The sequence below is a fragment of the Vombatus ursinus genome, unplaced genomic scaffold (genome assembly GCF_900497805.2).
Source record: "Vombatus ursinus unplaced genomic scaffold, bare-nosed wombat genome assembly UNPS02014809.1, whole genome shotgun sequence".
Classification (NCBI taxonomy): Eukaryota; Metazoa; Chordata; class Mammalia; order Diprotodontia; family Vombatidae; genus Vombatus; species Vombatus ursinus.
Window position 1 is genome coordinate 19,060,944 of NW_020954587.1, and position 25,074 is coordinate 19,086,017.

At 35.5% G+C, this 25,074-nt stretch overlaps 1 protein-coding gene across 1 annotated transcript in view; it reads left to right on the forward strand.

The window, feature by feature from the left end:
• Window positions 1-18,811, forward strand: part of KCNJ6 (potassium voltage-gated channel subfamily J member 6) — an 88,960-nt gene extending 70,149 nt beyond the window's left edge. Inside the window, exon 3 of the mRNA XM_027875638.1 lies at window positions 18,489-18,811. Coding sequence (XP_027731439.1) covers window positions 18,489-18,811 — 323 coding nt within the window. The remainder of the gene's footprint in view (window positions 1-18,488) is intronic.
• Window positions 18,812-25,074: the final 6,263 nt, after the last annotated feature.

Consider the following 25,074-nt stretch of genomic DNA (forward strand, 5'->3'; position numbering starts at 1 on the left):
CTGGAGATTACATAAACTAAATAAGAGATTATCATAAGCTAAATAAAGTAGGTTCTATTCAGCAAATATAAGAAAGGGGCATAGTATAATGGAAAGAGCACTGGATTTGAAGTTAAGAATACCTGAATTCAAGGTTCAATTTTGCCATTTACTAGCTGTATGACCTTAGAAAGGTTGCTTAATTCCTCTGTGCCTTAATTTATTTATCTATAAAGTGGAGATGATAATACAAGCAGCATGGTATCGTGCATAGAGAACCAACAATACCCAGAACCACGTCCTGTTTCTGGCATGTATGGACTAAGTGACCCCTGACAAATCACCTAAACTCTCTGGTCCCCCAAACAACTCTGTAAGACTTAAAGGAACAAACAACCTATTGTTCTGAATAGGTAGGTGAAATCACAGATCTACATCCCTCTCCACCCCAATAAATAAATACATACATAAATACTTGAACTATATATTTCACAGTAGCGTTTTGAGGAAAATATTTTGTAAACCTTAAAACATGATAGATAGATAGATAAATAGATAGATAGATAATTAACACAAAATTGTCCAAGGATTCATTGACTGGTTTAGGTACTGTTGTCAATCATACTTATGAATATGCAAAAACATTTTAATAACCTGTTTTTACATATTCAAGAGCACAATCTTATGGCACACAAAAACCAAAGGGTCCCAAATAACATTTTCAGCAACTTTAAATAGTCCTTAGTTATATCAGCAGTATAGCTATATTGGAATTTTATAGAGGGCAAAGGAGAAGGCAAAGATTTACACATTAAAGAACTGATACCAAAAGGGGAAGAGCTATATCAGGTAAAATAAAATAAACTTATCAGCAAATATAGGGGATTTAACTGGAATTTGCAGACAGACAGAACAGGAACTACACAAGTAGCACCAGGACTATAGTTGATATCGCAGCTTAAGTAAATGGGGTAATAAAACTAAATCAGAAATTCTTCTATCACTAACTAATTAATTACTTGAATTCCAAGTTGTACCTAGTGATGTGACTCATGGTCTCAAGCAAATGGCAATACTAAGATTCTCTTATGACATTTCCTGCTTGTGGTCATAGACACACATAATATATGTGCATTTTGACCATATACATGTACATCCTATTGACCTCCTCTCCGAATGCCTTAATACAAGTTCATGACAAGCACATCCACAGGCAACATTAAGAAACATAGAAGTCAACAGTAAAGTAAAAACAAAATGATAACAGTTATTAGTATACAGAGTTTTCAAAATTTCTTTTGATTTAGCCCTTTATTGGCAACTGACCCCAAATGTGCCAGTCAGATTCCCTTGATGTTTAATATTCTCCATACGCTTCCCTAAATCCCCAAAGCTAGTGAGGTGCTGAAGAAATATTATAGGTTTGGTCAAACGCATCTGAGCAACATTTAGTTAATGTCCATTTAAATAACATATTTCTTATCCTGTCATCTTAGGTTTAGCTGTCTACCTCATAAAGTCACCTGCTTTTAGGGAACATTTTCCTTGGAAATTCTGTGTCAAAAAGGGTCTATCCTTGACCACTGTTTACAGTTCAGTTCACTCTAATTCAGAGAGAGACATGCATCTCTGAATCAACATCCTTAATTGTGACATTATTGTTAACAATAGCTAAAATAGGCCTCATTCCTTATTGGAAAGGTGTTCCTCCCAGAAGATCTCTTTCCAAGGTTTCAGGTCACTTGTAGAGGTTCCCAAAGTAATGCTACTTAAACCTGTTAGTAACAGCAGGTTAGTATAATTCAATAGCACCTTTTAATCACATTTGTCTTCCAGTAATTAGTTCATGTGATACAAGCCAGTTCAAACCTTATAAAGTTGACGTCATAAATAGTATATCTATATGAAGAACATCAAATTAGGCTACCTAGAGTTTATCTAAAAGTTTAGAAAATTTTGGTCTTCGCATACCTCTTGTTCTATCTATGAACCTCGTACATGAGATGAATAATGTTATCCATAGGCTAGAGGAAGAATCAGACTTGGCAAAATAAGTCTTTTTATCTCTTGATATTATCAGAGTGAGAGACTGCAAAGAGAAAAAAATCTATCACTCAAGAATAGCTCACAAAATAAAAGTTTTTAATGATATAAAGCTTTAGGTTTTTTTTTTAAAAAAAGGTATAGTATTATAATTAGTAACTCTCTAGTGTTGTTCTAATTTGAAAACTGGCCTTTTAATCAAGCAATGAGACCACACTACAGACCTCAATTTTTTAACATCCATTTAACCATCTTGCACATATTGAAATGCTATGAAAGTCTATTTAATGTACGAACTTCAACAAATTGAGACAAACCTTTTTCCTAAAATGAAATTTGTTAAAATGAAGACCCATTGTATGATTTGATGAGGGGTCCTATTTCCAGTCATCCTGGTATTTTCCTTCTGTTTTCTAAATGTATATACATTCAATCATAGTAATGAAAAAGTTTCTTGACAATTAAAACCAATGCTCCATGTGAGAGCCTCAATCCAACTTAGACTTTATCAATGATCAATAAAACATATCGAAGTATAGGTACCATAAAAATCTAAATCCTACTAGAACATATTAAAAAACTATTACGAAAACAACCAAAGCCTGTGTGTTTAGGCATCTGTATGGATAGACATCTATCTGTGCATACTCAAATTGACCTCAAAGAAATTTAGTAGTTCCCTATTACATCCAAGACAAAATGTAAAATATATTATCTAGGACCATCATCATTAGTTGGCCTTTTTCATACTTTTTCATAGATATAATGAATCGGTTGAAAGGAAACATTTAAAAGCTAATCAGGTATTTCCTAGTTCTCAGGTAGAAGCAATCTAATTATGTTGCTTTCTCCAAAGAGAAGTTTACTACTCCATTAAAAGTAAAACTTCTTAAAACTTTATCTTTACATCCCATCCCATCTTTATCCTATCCCCTTTTGAGGACTGATATAGATATAGACACACACATACACATGCGCATATACATATATATCCCATCTTCACATCATACAGAAAAGATGTAATATTTTACAGATCTAATTTTATACATTAATACATAATTATTAAGCCAATGAGCAAGGAAATTGAAAAAGTCTAAGAATTGATTATTCACAGTCACCCAGAGTAAAAAATTGAGAAAAAAATGGTCACAAATTTAGAAGAGTACAAGCAAAGCAACAGGGACTTTCACACTTCCACCCCAGTATGCCAAGTCAGAGATGCTTGCTATTTATAACAAAAAGGTTCTTTATAAAACATTTTCAGTTCCCCTGACCCAGCCAGAGAAAGTGCTATGAAAAGAACACTGCCATAACTAAATCAAGACTCTTTCTTCAGACCTAAGCTTAAAGTCACAGACTGATCTATCATAGGTATACCAGGACAAAATTCCCTTAGCTCTATTTATTTCAGATAGAAGTCATAAATGCCTGTTGGAACAGCCAATCATACAACAGAGTTCTACATGGTTCACAGTGTACCTAGCCAGGCTCAGAATCAACTAGATGGGAAAAATTCTTGTCCTGAAAGGAAACAGCACAATATGAAAACTGAGTCAAGCGTATACTGTGATTACCTTTGTAAGGCCATCTTTTCAACCTTCCCAGTCATTAACATTCACTAGCAGTGGTTTCCAGAAGGCATTTCTCTGGGCAGCTTTTAACATTTCTTCTGAATGGTAGAGTACTGACTTAAGAAAAACAGTTATACTTGACTTCAAAACAAAGCAAATTAAATTACAATTCAATCTCACATAAGAAGTTCCATTGCTTACAGTTTAGAGCATGATACAATTGTTTTACATGTTACAATAACAGTTGGTTAACAATAAGTAACAATTAATTTTTTAAAAAACATTCATAGGCAGTACTTTTTGAGTACACACAAGGTCCTTCCAAAAATATTTACTTGTTACTTTGTTTTTCTAGTTCAGATACATTCTGGCATCTTTTTTAGACAAAGTGCTTTCTAACCAAGCTTCCTCTAGCTTTTACTTGTGAAGATGATTTTGTGTGTACCCAAGGGACAGTCTTTATATTAATCCCTATTTAATTGCATCTTATTACATTCACCCAATGCTCTAGACCAGGAGTGTCAAACCCACAGTCCAAGGACCAAAGATGGCAATACTTCCAAGTATAGCCCAACCAGATTAAAACATAGTTGGGAAATATTTAAGAAAATAAAAATCCAATAGAACATAGATAATGTTAAATAAAATGTGATTTTCTAAGTCAATATATTGCCAGCAGGGGTCTTTATGTATGGTTTAGTGGCCCAATTTCCACTTGAGTTTAACACCACCGCCTTGGACTGTCAGGATCTTTTTGTATCCTGACTTTATTATCTAGCTTATTAGTAATCCCTTGAAATTTTGTGTTATCTACAAACTTGATAAGCATGTCTTTATCCAAGTCATTGATAAAAAAAATTAAACATCACAGGATCAATCACAGGCCCCTGGAGTATCCCACTGGACACTTTCTACCACATTAACTATGAAGACCTAGGAAGACAGGTGGTATATTTCTGGACTTGGAGTCAGGAAGCCCTTCTGACCTTTCTAGTCTGCTTGCACCTTATTCCCCTCTACGTATTCTGTGATCCAGTGACAGATGGTTTCTTTGCTGTTCCTTACACATAACACTCCATCTCCTGACTCTATTTTCATTGGCTGTCCATGCCTAAAAAGCTCTTTCTTTCTCATCTCTGCCTCTTGGCTTCCCTGTATTCCTTCAGTTCTCAGGCAAAATCTCACCTTTTGCAAGAAGCCTTTCGTAGTCTTCCTAGTGCCTTCCTCTGGAGACTATGTCCCCAATTTATTCTTTATATATTTAGTTTGTATATAGATGTTTGCATGTTGTCTTCCCCTTTAGACTGTGAGTTCCTTGGGAGCAGATATTCTTTTTTTTCCTTTCTTGTATCCCCAACACAGTTCCTGGCATGTAGTAAGTGCTTAGTAAGTGCTGGTTACCCAGTTAACCAGCTACTGACTGACTGAAGATTGGAATACAAAACCTACCATAGACACAAGTTGCGTGATCCCAGGGAAGACACTTAATCTCTATCAGCCTGATTCCTTATCTGTAAAATGAGAGGATTAGAATCAATAACCTCTAAAGTTCTATCCAGATCTAAATCCATGATCCTTATAATCCGTGAGTCCAGCCATCCATTTCATTCTGAACCTAGTTATACTATTGTCTGGTCTATATCTTTCCATCTTCTCTTCAAGAATAGTATGAAATACTTTATCAAAAACTTCACTAAAATGTAGGTAAATTATATCCATAGCATCCTCCTTATCTATCACTTTAGTAATCTTGTAAAAAAAAAAAAAGAAGAAAGAAAGTTAGTCTGGAATGACCTGTAATTGATGAATTGACACTGACTCCTTGTGATCACCACTTCCCCTTCTAGATGTCCATTAACCATTTCTTTAATGATCCATTCCAAAATTTTCCCAGGAATCAAAATCAGGTTTATTGTATTATAGTTTGCAAAATGTTTTCTTCCTTTAAAACAAACTGGGACATTTGCACTTCTTTAATATTGTAAGAACTTTCACATTTCTGATGACGTTTCAAATATCACTGACAGTGTTTCAACAATTAAATCTGTCAGGTATTTCAGAATCCAAGGATGGGACATATGGGACAAGTGTTTTGAATTCATCAAGAGCAACTAGTTACTCTCTATCTCTTTATTTACATTAATCATTTTTGTCCTATCATTTCCAGTAACAAAAAAAAAAGGTTCATTCATTTAAGCAAAAGAATACTCAAATATTCAAATGGTTCTGTGACCACAATTTACAAATTCTCTCCAACAATGCTGATTGCAATGCCTGCTCATCCTGTGAAATACTCATCAATATCCTTCTGAAAGTTCACTGGGGGTTGGGGGGAGGGGGGTGGCAGGTCCACCCAACATGATGGAGGCCATCTTCTCTATTTCCTGAAATTGCAAGGATACTAGAGGAGCCTGGCACCCATATAATCTCTTACTTTCACTACATGATCACACCATCTTATCTTTCTCTTATACAGTCCTTGGTGTATAGATGACCCTCAAAAAGATTTTGTATAGATGGGAGAGCAGGTATATAGGTTGGTAGATTTTAATGTTCTCTTGGTCAAACATTTTTAGGTATTAACAAGTTTCAAAAAAAAAATTTTCCCATGCCTTTTATATCTTCCCTCTCTTTACCTTGAATCAGTCCCTCAGTGCTTTCACATTTATTTTGTCTCTGGCATAGATCACCACTCTATATATATTTGACCCAATTTGACTGCTTTTCACATTTTTATTCTCAATGCCATTTCTACCTCATCTATAAGCACTTCAGAGATTGTGACATTATATTCCAAGTATAGTGGTTCTGTTATCCTTGATGGGGAAATAGTTTGTAGAAATGTTTTTTACACATCTTTTTTTTTCTTTTTTTCCAGGACTTTTAAAATTTTTATCCTTGAATGTCCTTGGAATGACCCTGCTTAGTTGGATATTTTGATAAGCTTTCTTTAAACTGGTTTTACTCTCTATTTGTTTCTCCCTGGATAAAACTGTTCATAAGTGTTATTCATCCTTCTTTATAAGATTTTATAGATAAGTTTACACTCTAGTATGGTGTTACCTTTATCAGCTATCTCTCTCCAATTGGTAAGTAAATTAAATGTGCTAAGATACTTTGGGGACTCTTCCAGTCACTTTGTTGTAGCAATTAATTTATATTGGTTTAACTTCTCTGTACAGAATTGTTATAATCAGCATTGATATAATTTCTATTCTCCACTTTTGATTTTTTAAAAGTTTCAATAGCTTAAGTAACTCAGGGTTAAATCTTCTTAATTGTATGTCATATTCTTTATCATTTCTCATTTCTCTTCTTTTTTCATGCAAATTCTTATCTTAGCTCTGACAAATTGATGGTCTGACTGTACAGACAGCCCACTCAGGGATAATTTCCATATCAATAATAAATATTTTCCTAACTGTTAAATTGTAGTCATTTTTTATGATACTAGCTCATACCATTTTTAAAGTAAATACTCAGAGAAAAAGAAGGAAAAAAATAATTGAATAGTACTGCTTTTTATTTGTTGTCTATTTTCATTGTCCTGTCCACCCCAAGTCCTGTCCCTTCTTTGATTCTCTTTTTTCTGACAATATGGGGGGAGGGCAAGGAAGAACTCCTCTTTTTGTGGTCCTTAGCTTCTTTTACCAGACAAAGCTCATTCTGATCATTAGTATTTTTGATGTTTGGTGGTGTCTTCACTTAGATGTACTTGTTTCCATTTTCTATGACTTCCTTGTTAAAATATTGGTTGGTGAATTCCCAGTACTTTTATGTTTGTCTCTTAGACAAATCCTATTTTTCCTCCTCATTGTAACTTGTTTCTTCTATGTCTTCAGAATTTCAGTCTTAAGCATCTTCTATCCCTCCTGAGCTGGCTTCCCCTGTCCCCTGAGCTCTTTGAAATTTGCTTTTCCAAAATATTTGGTGCATGTGAGTCTATGCGCAGATTTCCTCTCTTCTTTTTTTTTTTTTTTTTTTTTTGTTTTGGTTTTTTGTTTTGGTTTTTGTTTTTGTGTTTTTTGGTTTTTTTTTTTTGTTAAGGCAACTAGGTTAAGTGACTTGCCCAGGGTCACACAGCTAGTAAGTGTCAAGTGTTTGATCTGAGGCCATATTTGAACTCAGGTCCTTCTGACTTCAGGGCCAGTGCTCTATCTACTGCGCCACCTAGCTGCCCTGATTTCCTCTCTTCTATCACAAATGGATTAGGATTAAGGGCATTTTGTAAAAAATAAATAAATAACAATGGATTTTTCAGATAAAGGAGTAATTAATTGGTAATTTATTCTCAAATTTTCACTAGGCAAATTATGTTTTATCTGCTAAGATTAACAGATAAAGCATAATTGTCTTTCTTCTTTTCTAATTATTCCTTACTCATAAAGACACACACATAAAAATCTATAATAAACCTCCAAATAAATAATTCTTACGCAATCACAGATATCTTTATGAATCATTTCTTAAAAGTTCAGAAAAACAAGTCTTCCATTAAAAGTGTTAGTAAATATTCATTTTTAGGGACAGCTAGGTGATACAGCAGATAGAATGCCAGATCTGGAATAAGAAAGACTTGTGTTCAAATCCAGCATCAAATACTTGCTAGCTGTGTGACTGGGGCAAGTCCAGTTAATCCTGTTTGCCTCAGTTTCCTCATCTGCAAAATGAGCTGACAAAGGAAATGGCAAACTACTCCAGTATCTTCGCCAAGGAAATGCAAATGGGATCATGAAGAGTTGGACATGACTGAACAACAACAAATAACAACAAACATTTATTTTATGTGGATTTCAGAACAGCATATTTAGCATGCCCTTTCCCCTATAATCATGTTAATATTATCATCACTATGTTGTTGATGTAGAGGTTTGTGAGAGCCAGAGCATCATAGATTTTTGTACCAGAAGAAACTTTCAAAATCACTTAGTCTGCAGGTAAGATGAAAAGATAATGTCATAGAATGACAAATTTTTGAGATAACCATAGAAAGAATTATGGAAGGGGAGATCTTAAAGGAGAAAAAAAATCTAGGTGTGCCTGAGCAAACTCACATAGGTATTTGCTATAATGAGAAAAACGCTGACCAGGAAGTTAGAAAACTTGTCTTTTATTCCTGGTTCTACCACAAACCATTGGTCTTCCAGTTAATTTGTAACCTTATAAACCTCAGAGCTATAAGAAGAACACCAAATTCAGCTGCTTATAACATCTAAAAGTTTGGAGAGTTTCAGCTTGCACATATCATTTGTTCTTTCTATATTCAGGTGTATATGATATGGATAAAGCTATCTATAGATTAGAGGAAGAATCTTTTAAAAGCTCCCTGAAGACCTGACTTTGTAAAAAATAATTCTTCCTTTCTCTTTCCTTTATCAGAGATAGGGGTGTATGGGGTATTCAAGGAAGATAGCACCTCTGGTGTGAGGGTTAGCCTTTTTCTGGGTTCTACCTGGCACTCAACTGTCATCTGTGGCTCCAAGAACCTGGGGCATGTGCAGTGGCCACACCCTGGTAAACTATCTCGGCAGACAGGCTAAACCAGGTTGAAGGTAATTGACAGGTCTCAAACACATTGGTGAGTTGGTGGGGTGTCTACCCCAAACATATGAAGATTTCCCCTGGCAGAATGGGTGGATGAGAATAATTTGTTCCAACTGCCCTGAAGGCAGCTAAAGCAGGTTCTACAGAGTGCGTAAAGACTAGTCAGATATCAAAGATGCCAAGGTCATCCACTGCAGCCCATGCCACAGCCAGTCATCTTGACTTTTGTCTTGCTACTGGACTTTGAAGTCTCTGGAAGAGAGAGTGAGGCTGACAACTTTATGTAACTGCCTCACCTAAATCCAACTCATGCATGAGTCAAGACATGACCCTGTGATGTCATTGATCCTCTTCAAAATGAAGGAAAAACATCAGAGATAGAGAGGGCTTAACCAGAAAGGGGGAAAAAATCAATCTTCTATTTAATATTGAAACAAAAAATCATGAAACAAGATACAAAAATTTTTTAATGTTTTGGTATTTTAGTAAAAAAATTAGCTATAATATTAAAACCCATTCTTTATTTTTAGTAACTATCCAGTATTGTCCTAATTTGAAAACTGGCTTTTTAACCACGTAATTAGACCACCCTGCAAACTTAATTTTATATCCACCTAAGCATACTTTTACATACTGAAATGCTTTGGACAACCAGTCAATTTAATGTATGAGCTTTATCAAACTGAGACAAATCTTTTCCTAAAGTTAACTGCTTTAGGATTCTGTGATTGTAAAGACCTATGCATTTAATGAGCCTATATCCAACTACTTTTTATGATGTATATAGCATGATATACCAAAGGAAAGAGAGGAAGTGATCTTTGGCCATTTGCAAGCACCAGTTTCTACTAGAGGAGTAACAGAGAATACAGAATTCTATAATCATTGTCCATGTATCTGCTTGGACTGGTAAGCTACTGGATTGTTAGTTTTTATTTTAAAACCATAAAAATATATTGCTTATAGAGAATGTATTTTAGTATTTTATAGCTTTTGTTTTCCATGGTGTCAAGTCAATATTTTAAAAATCTCATTGAATGCTTCCAGACTTGAGAAGGTGGTTTGACAAGGGGCTCTATTTCTGGTCATGCTGAAAACCACAAATATTTTCCTTCTTTTTTCCTAATATATATACATGTAGCATATGTACAATTACAGGTACAGTAGTTAAGTTGTTTTGTGAAGGAGAATTGTTTCTTCTTTCTCTTTTTATTTGAAAAAAATCATGACTTAAAAGTTATTTGGTCACTAATTAAAACAATTCTATATGTGAAATTCTTAATCCAACTTGAGACCTTATAAACAATCACTAAAGACAATTAATAAAAAAATATAGAAAGCCTGTTTATTTAGGCATTTATATGTATAAGCATTTGTGAATATTCAAATAAACTTGAAAGAAATTTGGTAGTACCCTATTCCCTTGGAATAAATTTAAAATATATTATTTAATACCATTATTTTTACTTGGCCTTTTCTGTTGTACTTAACTGGCACAACAGCAGAAATGCTAAAGCTGCTGAAACAATTACAGCTATCACAATATACTTAAAGGCATATTCTTTTACCCAAAAAGAAACATTTGAAAGCCAGTCACAAATCTCTTAGTTTTCAAGTGAAACTAGTCTAATCTTGTCAAAGTGATATTTACAAATTCACTAAAAATTAAAATCTTTTCATCCATACCATATCATATCTTTATTCTACCATCCCTTTGAGGATATATGTTATCCTCATTTCATTAAATTGACATGTAATACTGTACAGACATAATCTTTTACATGAATTGTATAAGCAAGGATATAACCAACCTAAAAACTGATTGGTCTTAGCTGCCTAGGCTAGGAAGTTGACAATTAACTGGTCATAAATTTCAGGACAGTAAAATCAGAGCAATATAGTCCTTCATATTTTCATCCTATTATAGCAGTTTCAGAGATGCTTCATTATTGTAATAAAAATATCCATTATAGGATTAGCTAGGTTACAAAGTAGATAGAGCTCCAGCCTTGGAGTCAGGAGGATCTGAGTTCAAATCCAGCCTCAGACACTAACTAGCTGTGTGATCTGGGGCACTTAACCCCAATTGCCTCCAAAAATTTTTTGAAAAAAAATAATGACTTTGGGGCAGCTAGGTGGTGCAGTGCGTACAGCTCCAGCCCTGGAGTCAGGAGAACCTGAGTTCAAATCTGGCCTCAGACACTTGACACTTAACTAGCTGTGTGACCCTGGGCAAGTCACTTAACCCCGATTGCCTCACCAAAAAGAAAAAAAAAACTTTTAAAAAAGAATGACTTTGAGTGAATAAGTTATTTTTTTTAAATATCCATTGTAAAACATTAGAATTTTAAAAGAAGAAGGATGTGGCTGTAACAGTATTAGGACTATTCTCTCAGGCCTACATTTAAAGTTACAGACTAATCTATCATAGGTATACTAGGATAAAATTGCCTTAGCTCTGTTTGATTTCAGGTAAAAGTCATAAATACCTTTTGGAAGAGCCAATCATGCAAAAGATTTCTACATTATTCACAGGGTATCATAGCTAGACTCAGAATCTACTAGGTGGGAAATATTCCAGTCCAAAATAGAAATAGCACAGGAGGGAAACTGAGAAAAGAGACTCTTGCTGTTACCTTTGTAAGGCTGTCTTCTCAACCTGCTCAGGTATATGCATCCACCTATAGCATATTCCAGATGGATCTTCCTTTCAGTAGCTCTTGGAATGTCCCTTGAATGGTAGAGTACTGGCATAATAATTCAAAATAATTATACATGAATTAAAAACTCAGAACAAAATAAAATTACAATCCCAAGACATTTCACCTCACACAGTAAGTCTCGCTAGTTACAGCTTAAGGCAGGATACAATTGTTTTTCTTGTTTTTGCAATAACAATTAACAATAAATAAAAAAACATTCACCTTTGGTACTTATTAAGTACACACAAAGTTTTTCCAAAAACATCCATTCAAGATTCTTCTTTTCTTTTCTAGTTTAAACATATCCTGGTGTAAAAATCAATTATTAGAAAAGGCACATTTTTCTAGTTGTCACTAATCACTTTAATACTATATTCTAGAGTTTTGCCAGTCATAGATGTCAGTCTCACTGGCCTCATTCCCCCAATTCCAGTCAGAACTGGGAGACTGGGTCCCCATACTCTACCTTAGGTTCTAGAGGCATTTTGGTGGATCACTGTAGTTCACAAGCCTCCATCAGCGTATTCCCAAATGATTTACATATGAAAAGAATTGGCAGATATGATAGCTTAGCCACTGTCAGTGATCTTTGGAAAGTATGAAACTAAGAGAGGTGCCAGAGGATTAAAGAAGGGAACATGTTGTCCCCATTAAAAAAAATGGGGGGAAAAGTAGAATATGAAAAATATAGACCAGTGAGACTGACATCTATGACTGGCAAAACTCTAGAATATAGTATTAAAGCAATTAGTGACAACTAGAAAAAGAAAAGCAATAGAAGGACATCTGGGTCACATGAAAAATATAGACCAGTGAGACTGACATCTATGACTAGCAAAACTCTAGAATATAGTATTAAAGCAATTAGTGATAACTAGAAAAAAAAAAGAAATAGAAGAACATCTGGGTCACATGACCACTAAGATAGAGGACTAAACATTTTCTTAACTCCCCACATAGTCTCAAACATCTCAGAGAAGCAGCAGAGATACTAATTGAAACAATTAATAGCTTCAGGAAAGTTAGAGGCTACAAAATAAGTCCTCAAAACCATTAGCATATATAATAATAAAACTCAAGAAGCAAAAATAGAAAGGAAAACTTCATTCCAAATAACTATAAAATTCATAAAATAGCTGGAGGTCAAGTTACCAAAGCACACAACAGACTTGTATAAATTCAATTTGGGAACTGAATCTCCCTAAAGGAATAAAGGTCCTTGAAGGAATAAAGAGCAATTTAAATAGCTGGAAGAATAATCAGTGTTCATGGCTAGGTCATGCCTATATGATAAAATGATAATGCACTTTAATGCTATATCAATCAATTACCAATAGGATAATTTATATAAGTTGATAAAATAATAATAATTCATTTGAAAAAACAAAATGGCCAGAATATCAAGGGATATGTGAAAAGAAATAGGGATAAAGGGAGAATAGCATTTCTAGATCTCAAAGTATATTACAAAGCAGCAGTCATCAAAATCATCTGGTATTAGTTTAAAAATATAGAGAGAAACAATGAAATTCAATAGCACAATGTTTGATAAAATGGAAAATATAAATCACTTAGTTAAAAAGAAAAGGAAAGAGAACAAGAGAAGGAAAGGGGAAGGAAGAATAAGTAAGGGGAAAAGGGAAAAGGGGTTGGGGTAAGGGATAGTGGAAAGGGAAAGAAGCAGTGATAAGATCAAGGACAGGTCATTACAGTTTAAGTTCATTTCCTTTTTACTAGATTGGCAGATCAGGGAAATATGGTAGTTTACCTACAAGTTAACAAAATATTTTGCAAAGTCTCTTGTGCCATTCTTCATAAATAACATAGAGACATGGGGCTAGAGAATTTGGTAGATTTGAAACTGGAAAGGTAGATCCTACGAATAATCCAATGTTTTCATTTCCTCTGTTAACTTGCTTCTTTAATCACACCTCTCTCACTAATTTTCAACCTCTCTATTCACTGGCATCTTTCCTGATGCCTAGAAGCTTGAATAGATCTCCCCCATCTTTAAAAACCTTACCATCCCCTCAAGCTATTGCTTTGTTACTTTCATCCCTTTCACAGACTCCTAGAAAATGTTGTTGACAATCACTGCTGCCACTTTGTCACCTCCCACCCAATTATTCTTGGGCTTCAATTTGTCTTCCACTCCAATCACTTGCCTGAAACTATTCTCCAGCAATGATTATCAATTCAAATGGCCTTTTCTTGGTCCTATTCTTCTTGATATTTCAACATTTAACACCGTTGACCATCCTCTCCTGGGCTTTTTGTCTGAACTGTACTCCCATCTACCTGAATGATCCTTCTCGGTCACCCTTGAAGGATCATCTATGTTCCTTCCCTTATACATAAGTGTATCCCCAGCTATCCTATGCTCTCTCCTTTTCTCTTTCCAGCTGATTTCATTGGTTTCCAGGGTTTTAATCATATCCCAAATATATACAACGAACTCTCATATATTCCCTGAGTATCAGACACATCTCCAAATGCTTGCTAGACATCTCCCCAAGGATATTCTCCAGGCATCTTAAACTCAGCATGAATCTAACTCCTATTAATTCTCCCTAATCTTTTCCAAGCACTATTGACAGTATCTCCATTCTTTCAGTCACAAAAAATCTGAAAACATCCCCAGCTTTTCCTTCTCATTCCTGTCCTAAAATCAAGTCAGTTGCCAAGTTTTTGTTTCCACATCTCCTGTATCCATTCTTTCCCTCATAGCCACTTTAACTCAAGAAATCAATACCTCTCCCCCAGTCTATTGCAATAGGTCCTTCTAACTGGTTTCTCTGCCATTTATGTCTCCCCTGTCTCATTGGTCTTCCACATAGTCATCAAATTGATATGCTTAAAGCACAACTTTATTCAAGAAGCTTTACTAGCTCCTTATTGCTGAAGGAATAAAATAAATAATCCTCAGGTATTTAAAATCTTTCACAATAGGGTTCCAGCCAGGATGGTTATACATTACCTATCCCTTCCCCAACAATACACACATGCCAGTTGTTCCCTTTAAAGACATTTCATCTCTGATTTCTATACCTTTGGACGAGCTGTATTCCATGTCAGGAATCACCACTTGGAACTCTTATGTTCCTTCAATGTTCAGTACAAGTGACACTTTCTCAAAGGGCCTTTTCTGATTACCCCAGTTGATAGTGCTCTTCTTCTGACAGTTTGTAGCATACGCTTGCAGTAACTAGAACGAGTATCCAGAAAAGAAAACTAAGAAAAAGTAATCGGATAGGAAGAATAACGAAGAGAGAACAGTATTCCAAAAACCTGTAGAGAAGAGAATATCGAGAAGAACAGGGAGATACACAGTGTCAAAGGCTACACAGATGTTGAGGAGGATGAGGACTGAGAAAAGGCAATTAGCTTTCTATTACATATAAAACAAAGAAATCCTTCTCTTATAATTGCCTATGTGATAGGGAATAGTGATCAGCAATGTACTGTAAAAATGGTCTATAATGCTATTTGCTCCACAACCCAAAGGCATCCCCCTTAAACTTCTTTCTGGGTCACAGGGTTTGCTTATAACCAGATAATATACACAGTCCTGTCTTTGGCCTACTACATCTCACCCCTTAATGGGGGTAATAGGCAGTCATCCCATAATCCCAACCATGTTAAAAATTTATTTTAGTTCAAAATAATATTTAATGGGTTCGTTGCTGGATACAACATTTACAACAAATTATAAAAAGCAAACTACAAAGCTAATTATAAAAACTGCTATTACAGAAATAGACTCAAGAACTCATTTATTTAAGATTCTAAACGGTCTTGATCTCCCATCCTTCATCCTGGATATTGGGAAAATTATGGTCTCTACTGAGTTCCTTTCCTCAGCAGATTTCAGAGCTACTTCTCTTCTCAGTGTGCGGAAGCAGAAAGTCTAGGTCTGGGAATGAAGTCCTTTACATATAATGTCATTGTCTCTCAGAAACTTAAAAACCTTCATCATCTTCCTACTGGTCTGAAGGTAACCACCTGTTGTTTCATTAGTTTGCCCTATTTTTCAACATTTTATAACCAGCAGATGGAGCAAGTAAAAAACAGATGAATCTTTAAAAATCAAAAAGCCAGTTTCCTCATTATTATAGTATACATTTCCCAGGTTAAACATTCGCCAAGGCTTTCCTTCTTTCCACACACATTTTTGAAGTTGTTCCTTTCACAAAATTAATAAGGCTTTATGACCCATCCAAGGCCTAAATTTCAGAGGGGCTGACAAATTCTCACAGAACTTCACCCAGATAGTGACACTTTCCAAAGTCTTTTGTCCTTTTCCCAAAGAACACCTTAAGTTTTTATCCACAGTGGGTTAAAAACTTTGCAATATCTGTGAGCAATAGAACTCCCCAAATCTCTGATTGAAGTCTGGGTCTGGGCTAGGGTATTCAATTTCCATGTGAGAGGTGGTTCAAAAAAACACACTTAGAATTGTAAATCACTTTCTTCCCAAGACACAATAAAGCAATAAACATTCCTGAATCTCCAGGGAAGAGTAAAAGAGGGAAGTCTAGGTGTATTGTATATAAATTCCATAAAATCTCTACTTTTTAACTATCCCAGAAAGGTGCACCTTAAAAATTCTCACTAGGATATTTTAGCATATAAAAACAGTAAAAATTCACTTCCGTCCCAGTTTGGAGATCTACATTTGAAAAATTATTCCTGAATCACTAGATTGTCTCTGTGCCATAGTTTTCTACTGCCATAAATCCCCATCGGTGGGGGAAGGTGAGTGCTTCCCTTTCCTTAACTTTTATCTATCTTTTATCTCTGCATTCCAAACTGATCAGAATTAGATTTCAAAGAGAGGATGAATGTTTAGAAACTTTGAGCTGAAAAACTCTCACTCCACCACCCTTTCTCCTTTGGCAGATCAAACCACAAGAAAAGGAAGTCTTTCCAGAAAACCAGTTGCAGAATAGAGGCATTGCTGACAACATATGTTCACTATACACAACAATGAACAAACATAAAATCAAAAACTTCTTTCTTACAAGAAACACAGAGCATCAGCTTGAATTTCTCCTAGGATTAAAGGGGTTAAACTCATGTTTCAGAGAGGCAGAAGGTTGTTCTCCCTCCTAGAGACCCTGCCTTGCCGTTTCCACTTCCCTTTCTCTTTTTTCTACATCTTCCACACTGCTCTCAGAGGTTTGTCAAGGTATCCCGTACTATCCCGTTGGTGGAATTTCTCCAAATTACCCACAGTTCTTGTGCCACCACAAGAACTTGTGCTAGTATCGCCCCTCTCTTAAGTCAGAGAATCAATTTCTTGTCTTCCCATTGTCCTTGTTTGAACCAGGAAATCATTTTCATCCTTCTCCTCACAGTGCCAAATGTAATGGGCTGGCAGTCATTCTAACTTTAAATATCAAAGTTTTATAAATAACTGACCCAAAACAAGCACTGGATTTGCAAAAGAATAGGTTGACTTAGTTTTACAGCTGTCAGACATGGGGTTCTTGCCCTGTTGGTGGTGCTGATTCTGGTTCAGTTTAGTTGAATTGAGAGCCAAGACCTTCCCTTGTCTCTCTTTTTCTCCACGGAGACCATGCTTGAGTGTAGCAAACACAGCCAGCATGGAGAATCTGCCAGGTCTAAGAAGGCAGGAAGCTGCCTTGATGGGGTAAGGGTGTGCCAGGGACTAAGTTACCACTGCAAAGCCTTTTCTTATTCATAAACAAAGAAACATTTTTGTTCTAATTGTGTACGTGACAGGAGCTATTGGTTAGCCACATCACATAATTTCCATGAAGTTTATGATCCTAACTACTCCACATTCTAGTGATTTAATTTTGAGCCACAAACCCTGTTCAAAACCCAGGGAATGTGCACTGGGATGTAACCTAACATAAGATGCTTTTTAAAAAAAAAAAATACTAATTGGTTAATTGAAAGAAAATGGGATTTAGAATTAAATGGTCAAGTTCTAATCCTGCCTCTCTACTTACTAGTTGCATGCATGAGTCAAATCACTTAACTTCACTGGGTCAATTTCCTCATTGCAAAATAAGAGAGCTGGACAAGATTATCTCTAACATCTAAATCCTACGAAATACCACAAGTCATTTTTCCTAATTAAAAACACATTCAATTAAAAGATTTGTCCCAAATATAATTTGTATAAAAGGACATACTTCTGTCTCAGGCCACAATGAAATTAAATTTAACATTTAATGGAAAGCTTACTATTTATGAAAACAAAACTGACATGTTATGAATTTTAAAATAGTCATGTTTTATTAGTTTTTTTAAAACTATTATAAAAGGCAATCTTATTTAAGGCATGAAAAGTGTCTTCTTTTTCCCCCTTTCCCTCCACTCTCCTTTCCATGATTCTCACACAGTGGCAAATGATGTTAACTTGCTATTAATATATATACTTTTCTGAAAAACATCATAAAGTTCACTCTTTAGAGGAAACGTGAACAATGTAATTTTCCCACAAAAACAGAAATATTCCATTTGGCCAGCATCACAGTGTCCCAAAATTTTTAGACTTCTCTTTTTCTGAGGTTTCTTACTTGAAAAAAAAACACCCAGAATTTCATTCACCAAAATTAACTTTCTCCTGAAAAGCCCTCATTCACAAGCATTAAAGCTTCCCTTCTTCTCTTCACAGGAATGACATGTCAAGCCCGGAGTTCTTATGTGACCAGTGAGATCCTATGGGGTTATCGTTTTACTCCTGTTCTGACACTAGAGGATGGTTTCTATGAAGTAGATTACAACAGCTTTCATGAGACATATGAGACCAGCACACCATCTCTCAGTGCCAAAGAGCTGGCAGAATTGTCCAACCGGGCTGAACTGCCTCTGAGTTGGTCTGTGTCCAGCAAACTCAACCATCATGCTGAACTGGAAACTGAAGAGGAAAAAAACCATGAAGACCAAACAGAGAGGAATGGTGATGTGACAAAACTAGAGAATGAATCCAAAGTTTAAAATCTTGGGTGGAGCATCCCCTTGTCCTCATACAACCTTTGTTTATTTCTTTCTTTTTCCCTCATTTTAATGTGTTAAAAAAAGAAATCTTCAAGGTGTGAAATATCTGCCTGCCCATTCTCAAATATAGAGCTTCACAAAGCAGTCAAAGACATAGTGGCAATGGCCTCTGTTAGTGGTCTCCTCTCAGACTGTCATACTTTCAAACTCTTATAGATTTCAGCTAGAGATGTGCATGAGATCTGTGATACCAGGTTGCTTAAAAAAAAAAGAGGGTCATATTTAATACCTGGAACATGAGAAGCCATCTCTGGTGCCTAATCATTCTTTTAGTGAGAAGAAAGTAGCTCTAAATTGTATATATTCCAGTAAATTTCATAGATGGGGTGATAAGCTTGCCAAAATGGGCATTGCCTTTCTAAAGCTGTTATGTTAAAAGACCGACAATTTAACAAGACACTGTACATATGCCTTATGTAATTTTTTTCTCTTTACACTTAGTAATAAAACCCAGCATGTACACAGGTACTGTAGTAAAGACCTTCTAAATAATGTACATAGTTGTGCAACTTATGTAGATTTAGACACCTAACTTTAGAAGTAACTATATGAAAAAAAAACCTACTGTATAGTTGGCACTTCTGTTCTAACATTTGTATTTCTCAAATTATTTTAATCCCTCTCTATTATCTGGCCATTTGGTGCATGGCCCTCTCTTCAGTGTACCACACTGGCAGCTATTTAGGTCACCTCAATGTTTCTTTACTGATCCTTTCTAAAAAGCCATAGGTCTGAGGGGAGCTGGGATTAGGAAGTGAAGAAACCACCACAAATTTACAGATATATTGTGAAATGTTTACTAAATGAATCTTTTTTATTAGGACAAAGCTATCATTCTCAGATAGTCTTCATCTACCAATCTGATCTGTGGTAGCTTCTTGGGAATAAGGTTATCTCCCACATAACTATTAATACATCGTCACATCAGCCTTTTCCTTTGAAGCATAATAGCTTGGAGAAAAAATTTTTCAAAACTGTTTGTGTCCAAGTGGTTCCATCACAACCACTGGAAAATTTTGAAAATTTATATTCTAGCTGTGGGCATTTCAGACCTAAAGTTATAGGATTTCACGAAAGGATTCAATGAATGACATTTATTAAATTCATTAATCATTTTATTGGTTTTTGAATGCTAAAAAAATAAATCTGTATCTTTGCCTCACACATACTTCTTCTTCAACTTCCAGATGTTTTTCTATCACTATTCACGTAGAACCAACATAAAAGAATATGGCAGTCACAAAGGTTTTGCATCTGGACATTTTTTTCCCCTGAAAGATTCACAAATCAAGACCTAGATTATCAATCTGCATCACCTTTGTGAAAATATTTCTGAAATCGGGTAGAAGGTTACAAATCTGACCCCAAAGTCTCCCTCAATCAAAACAAAAGAACTACAGCCTTAATTTTTAAAATTGCATGTATATATCTTATCTGCCTAGTCTGAAAAAGAAGGATTCACTTTTTTTTAAAATATTTTTTGTACAGAATATTTGAATTATAAAGTAACAAATACAGACACACACAAAAAGAAAAAAAAAACCTCAGGAGAAACATAGTGGGCAGGTGGAAATTTTGCACTGTGACAGATCTTTCACATTAATTTCACATCTATAAACTATCTGTCCCTAAACACAGTGGCCCATCATACTTATTCATTCAGTGGATATGTTTATTTTCAGCTTTTACAGCTGTGCTGTTTGAGATTTTGTATCATCTAGGTCAAAAGAGATCAAAACTGTTTCTGTTTCCTCTCTCCTCCCCGGCGGAGATGTACATTTCTTTGCTATATCGGGGTCGGAGTGGAGGTTTTGTCTATTATAAAAGACTTCACAGAGAAGCAGGATGTGGTTCCCCCAAAGTAAATGACAATTCTGGAGGCAGACTAGGGTCTGTCTTCACCTTGTCTGGTGGGTCTGCTCCAAGATAACTTTTTTCTTGCCCTTTACTTAAGTGAAACAAAGCTGTGTTTGCCGTTGGCTATTTCCCTTTGGTGGGAATGCCAAGGCACTGAATATCTGTCTATTGAGTATTTCTCTTCATACTTCACACTGTAAATGTAAGGCTGTTTTCTGGGAAGAGAAAATTCACTATTTCCTGTGCTAAAACAGTTTATATGCTTCTCAGAGGGAAAACCACCCTCACCAATTTCAGGGTGGAGAATGATAACCTTGTATCAGTGGTAGCCTTATAAACAGAGTGCCTCATAGTGAGGGAAATAACCAACTGTGCCCATAAGGCTCAATATCTCTGCGTCAGCCTTGGGTTTTAGGGCAAAGCAAAGGAAGCTGTGATGATGAGTCCACCCCAACTCTAACTTTTAATTCTCAAACACCTTCCTAGTTGGCTGAGTTGAAAGAGCAGCTCAGGGCCCTACTAAACTTTTACATGCCCTTTAGCACAAATGAAAAAGAGAAAAACTTTATGCCATTGAGGGCATGTGCATGTGTAACTTCTATTTTTGTGACTGTGGTACTTAAAACTTAATGTCTCTCCCTCTAAACGTCTTTGGTATCAATGTAGTATGAGACAGAAAGTTTACCAAATCTCTCTTTTTTTTTTTTTGTAACATGAGCTTTCTAGGCTTTAAAAGGGGAAGCTTCACAGAAACTTTGTACTAGAATGTCCCTATCAAACAGCCTCTATTTTTCTACAATTATTAAGCAGTTTAACAATGTATTTTGTGTCAATTACTTCAACTTCAGTATCAAAATTTCAGAACTAAATGTTAATAAGACTGAATTTTCCAAGTGGCAAGTATTGAATGGTATTTTTCATTACTATTTATGCTGCAATTGCTATCCATTCTATTCTTTACCCAATATAAAAAAATACACTTGATTTAATGTAACTTCACTACAAACAAGGGTTGCTCCCAAATTAATATTTTGGTTTTGTTGATTCATTTAGGTTAGTTTTTTAAGGAATTTATGGAGAAGTAGGAGACTAGGCTAAAATACCACAGAGTGTCTGCTCACGTTCTGACAGAACATGGCTCTGAATGAGTGTCTCCTTCCAAGCTGATGATCCTAACAGGGCAGGGGTTTTTGGATTAGATTTCCCTCAAGATACCTGCTAAAATCCTCATATTCTCATACCCCCCACAATATGCTTCACAATTAGAAGCAAAATATGTTCATTTTTAAATTGACTTTATGTAACTAATAAAAATGTTTTTTGTTGTCCTCTGAGAGAATTGCTCTGTTTCATTTTTTAAATTCTTCAAATCACTGTAAAGTCAAGTTGTGCTTTCAACATTTGCATTAATGTAGCACCCAATCTGGGCTACTCCAGCTCCCTCTTAAATTAGTGGGTCAGGTCCTCAGAGGGTGATGAACTATGACTCTTCTCTGGAATCTAGGGATAACCCCAAAGTGACTGAGGTTTCTAGTATCATATGAGTCCCTACAATTATGTTTCCCGTTGTTAATTAAAAATACAGTTCATTTAAACTTTCAGAAAAGGATATTTACTAAAATAGTAGGTATAAAACATTCTCCCTACCAAAAAAATCTGGGACACAATCTCCCACACACACTTAAGCATACATGTATACAGAGAATATGTTGCAAAGGGTCACCCCTTCATAGGTCCTAGTTACTGGAAGTCCTATCTTGAATCCACAGCTCGTGTTCTTCTCATGTGTAAGGAAATGTCACTCCTTGGAGTAGCTTCATCTCTTAGATGGATATCTTTTTGTATCTGTGTTTATTTGTCCTTAGTATGTTTTCTAGACACATTGTCTGCTACTCATAACATAGTTTGGGGATGTAGAGGTGGGGGACAGGGAGCAGGGGTAGTACTATTCCCCATGGGCTCCTTTTCAGCAGTTATTCCATCTATCAGCAAAGAAATCAAGTAGGGGTCCTCAAACTAGAATTCTCTACCACTTGACTAACTGTAGAAATTCTTTCACTCTTCAAAGCTGCCCACCCCATGAGGTCATCTATTTGATTAGCTAATCATGCTTGACGCAGTCAAAGAGATTCACTTCTCATCAAGGGATCAAAGGACACGAATCATCTTGTTCACACATTTAAAATTTCATCACCAGGGCCATCTCTATACTTAACAACTTAACAATATTAATTGAGATGGAGGTGGAATATCACCCTTACCTTACATAGGAGCATTTCTGCTTCTTGATGATTGGGAATATCCATATGTTGCCCTAGAAGCTAAATTGTACCAAATACATTGATGAATTACATTTTAAATGAAAAATGAAGGAAAGCTCCTTTGTCCCTAATATAACCTCACATTGGTATAACCAAGAATTTCATCTAAGGGGTCAGAACAATGTAGATTAGTACATTTGACAAGTACAATGTGCATGTTTTATATAAATATATACAAATATATATATATATATGCACACATACATGAGCACAGATACATTTATATATTTATACACACAAATATATGAATGTGAATATACATATATATGTATAATTCATGTAAATGACATTAAATATTAGGCAGATTTGTAGATCCAGATTTTCTTTATATTTAAACTTGTAGAAAGAATAAATCTTTCCTTGAGACTATTACTACTAAAACAAGGCTGTCCATTCAAGCCTAAGGGATGTAGTTTTCAAGTTAACTAAACTTCTTTTTACTATTTCTTTTTTTTTTAATAGTTTTAGGCAATTGGGGTTAAGTGACTTGCCAAGGGTCACACAGCTAGTAAGTGTCAAGTGTTTGGTCTGAGGCCGGATATGAACTCAAGTACTCCTGATTTCAGGACCAGTGCTTTATCCACTGCACTACCTAGCTGCCCCCTGATTACTATTTCTTAAGGATGGAGGGACCCCAAGCTCTATATCCAAGGCCTTATTCCCTTCCCACCAAATACTAATTCTACAATGAACACACATGGCAAATAGGAAAGAAATGCACTTATCCAAGTCAATAGCAAAACAGAAATCTAAGAAAACATATGTGTAAGCATAAATACCAAAAAAATACAGAGTGAAGGAGCTCTCCCTTTAGGAGTGAGACAACTCAGCTCAACCAATAAAAGAAAAGTTTCAAATCTCACCCAAAAGGGAAATCCCTGAAGTCTCTAGAGTAGGAAGCTGAAAATAAGGATATAACGGGCACTGCTAGCTCCTCTCATGTCAGCTTCTTTACAGTCTTTTCCTCCCTTCAGCAACCTGAAGTGGTTGCTGAAATCACTCATCTTCTCTCATAAAGTCCTAGAAACAAGAAGCATGCAAAGAAATTGAAAGGAGAACAAGTTACTTAAAGTTAACCAAGAATATTTCTTTGTCATGTTTTAGTGAGGCAATAATGTGTTAATAGCTAACACATAAAACTTTAAGGTTTGCAAAGTCCTTTACACATTTCATTTCATTTAGTCCTTACAACAGCCCTGTGAAGTAAATACTGTCATAATCCCCACTTAACAGATAACTGAGTCACTGGAAAGGCAAGTGATTTGCCCAGGGTTACACTCAGCAAGTGTTTGAGGCAGTGTTTTGAACTGTGGTACTTATTTAGAGAGATGGAATTGAATCTACTTAAGAATTAGCAGTTAAGATACAAACATGATCATGTAATCTCTGGATACCTTATCTTTTGCAAAAAAAAAGGAAGATATAGACTGTTTCACTTAATTACTACATTTATTTTTAATAAATAGCTGACATTTAGATAGTGCTTTATGATATACAAAATCATTTATATGATCTCATTTCATCCTCATAAGAACTCTTTCCAATTCTGAGATCCTTGAGAAGAGAGTGACAAAATTTGTCCAGGGGTCCATTGATTGGTAGTGCTGCCAATTGTAGAATCAACAATACAGAGATATGATTTTTGAAAAGAAAAAAAAAGTTTACTATACTCAAAGAATTGTGAACAAAAATCAGTGAGACCTGAGCAGCAGTTTAAGCAACCTGATATAGCTTTTGGTTACATAAACAAAATAGGCACAATGGAATTTCAAAGATGACAATTTACAATCCAAAGAACAGATGGCAGAAGGGAAAGATCTGTATCAGTTAAAACAGGAAAATAGCTTCTAAACACTGGAGCTGTTCTTGTTGTTCATCCTTTTCTTGAAGAGGATCAATGTCATCACAAGGGTGACATCTTCACTTATATATGAATTGAATATAAGTGAGGTAGAGCTGCATAAAAGTCATCAGTGTTGGAGTGTGGGAACCCCTGAAAATATTGGGATGTGGGGCAGTGTCATC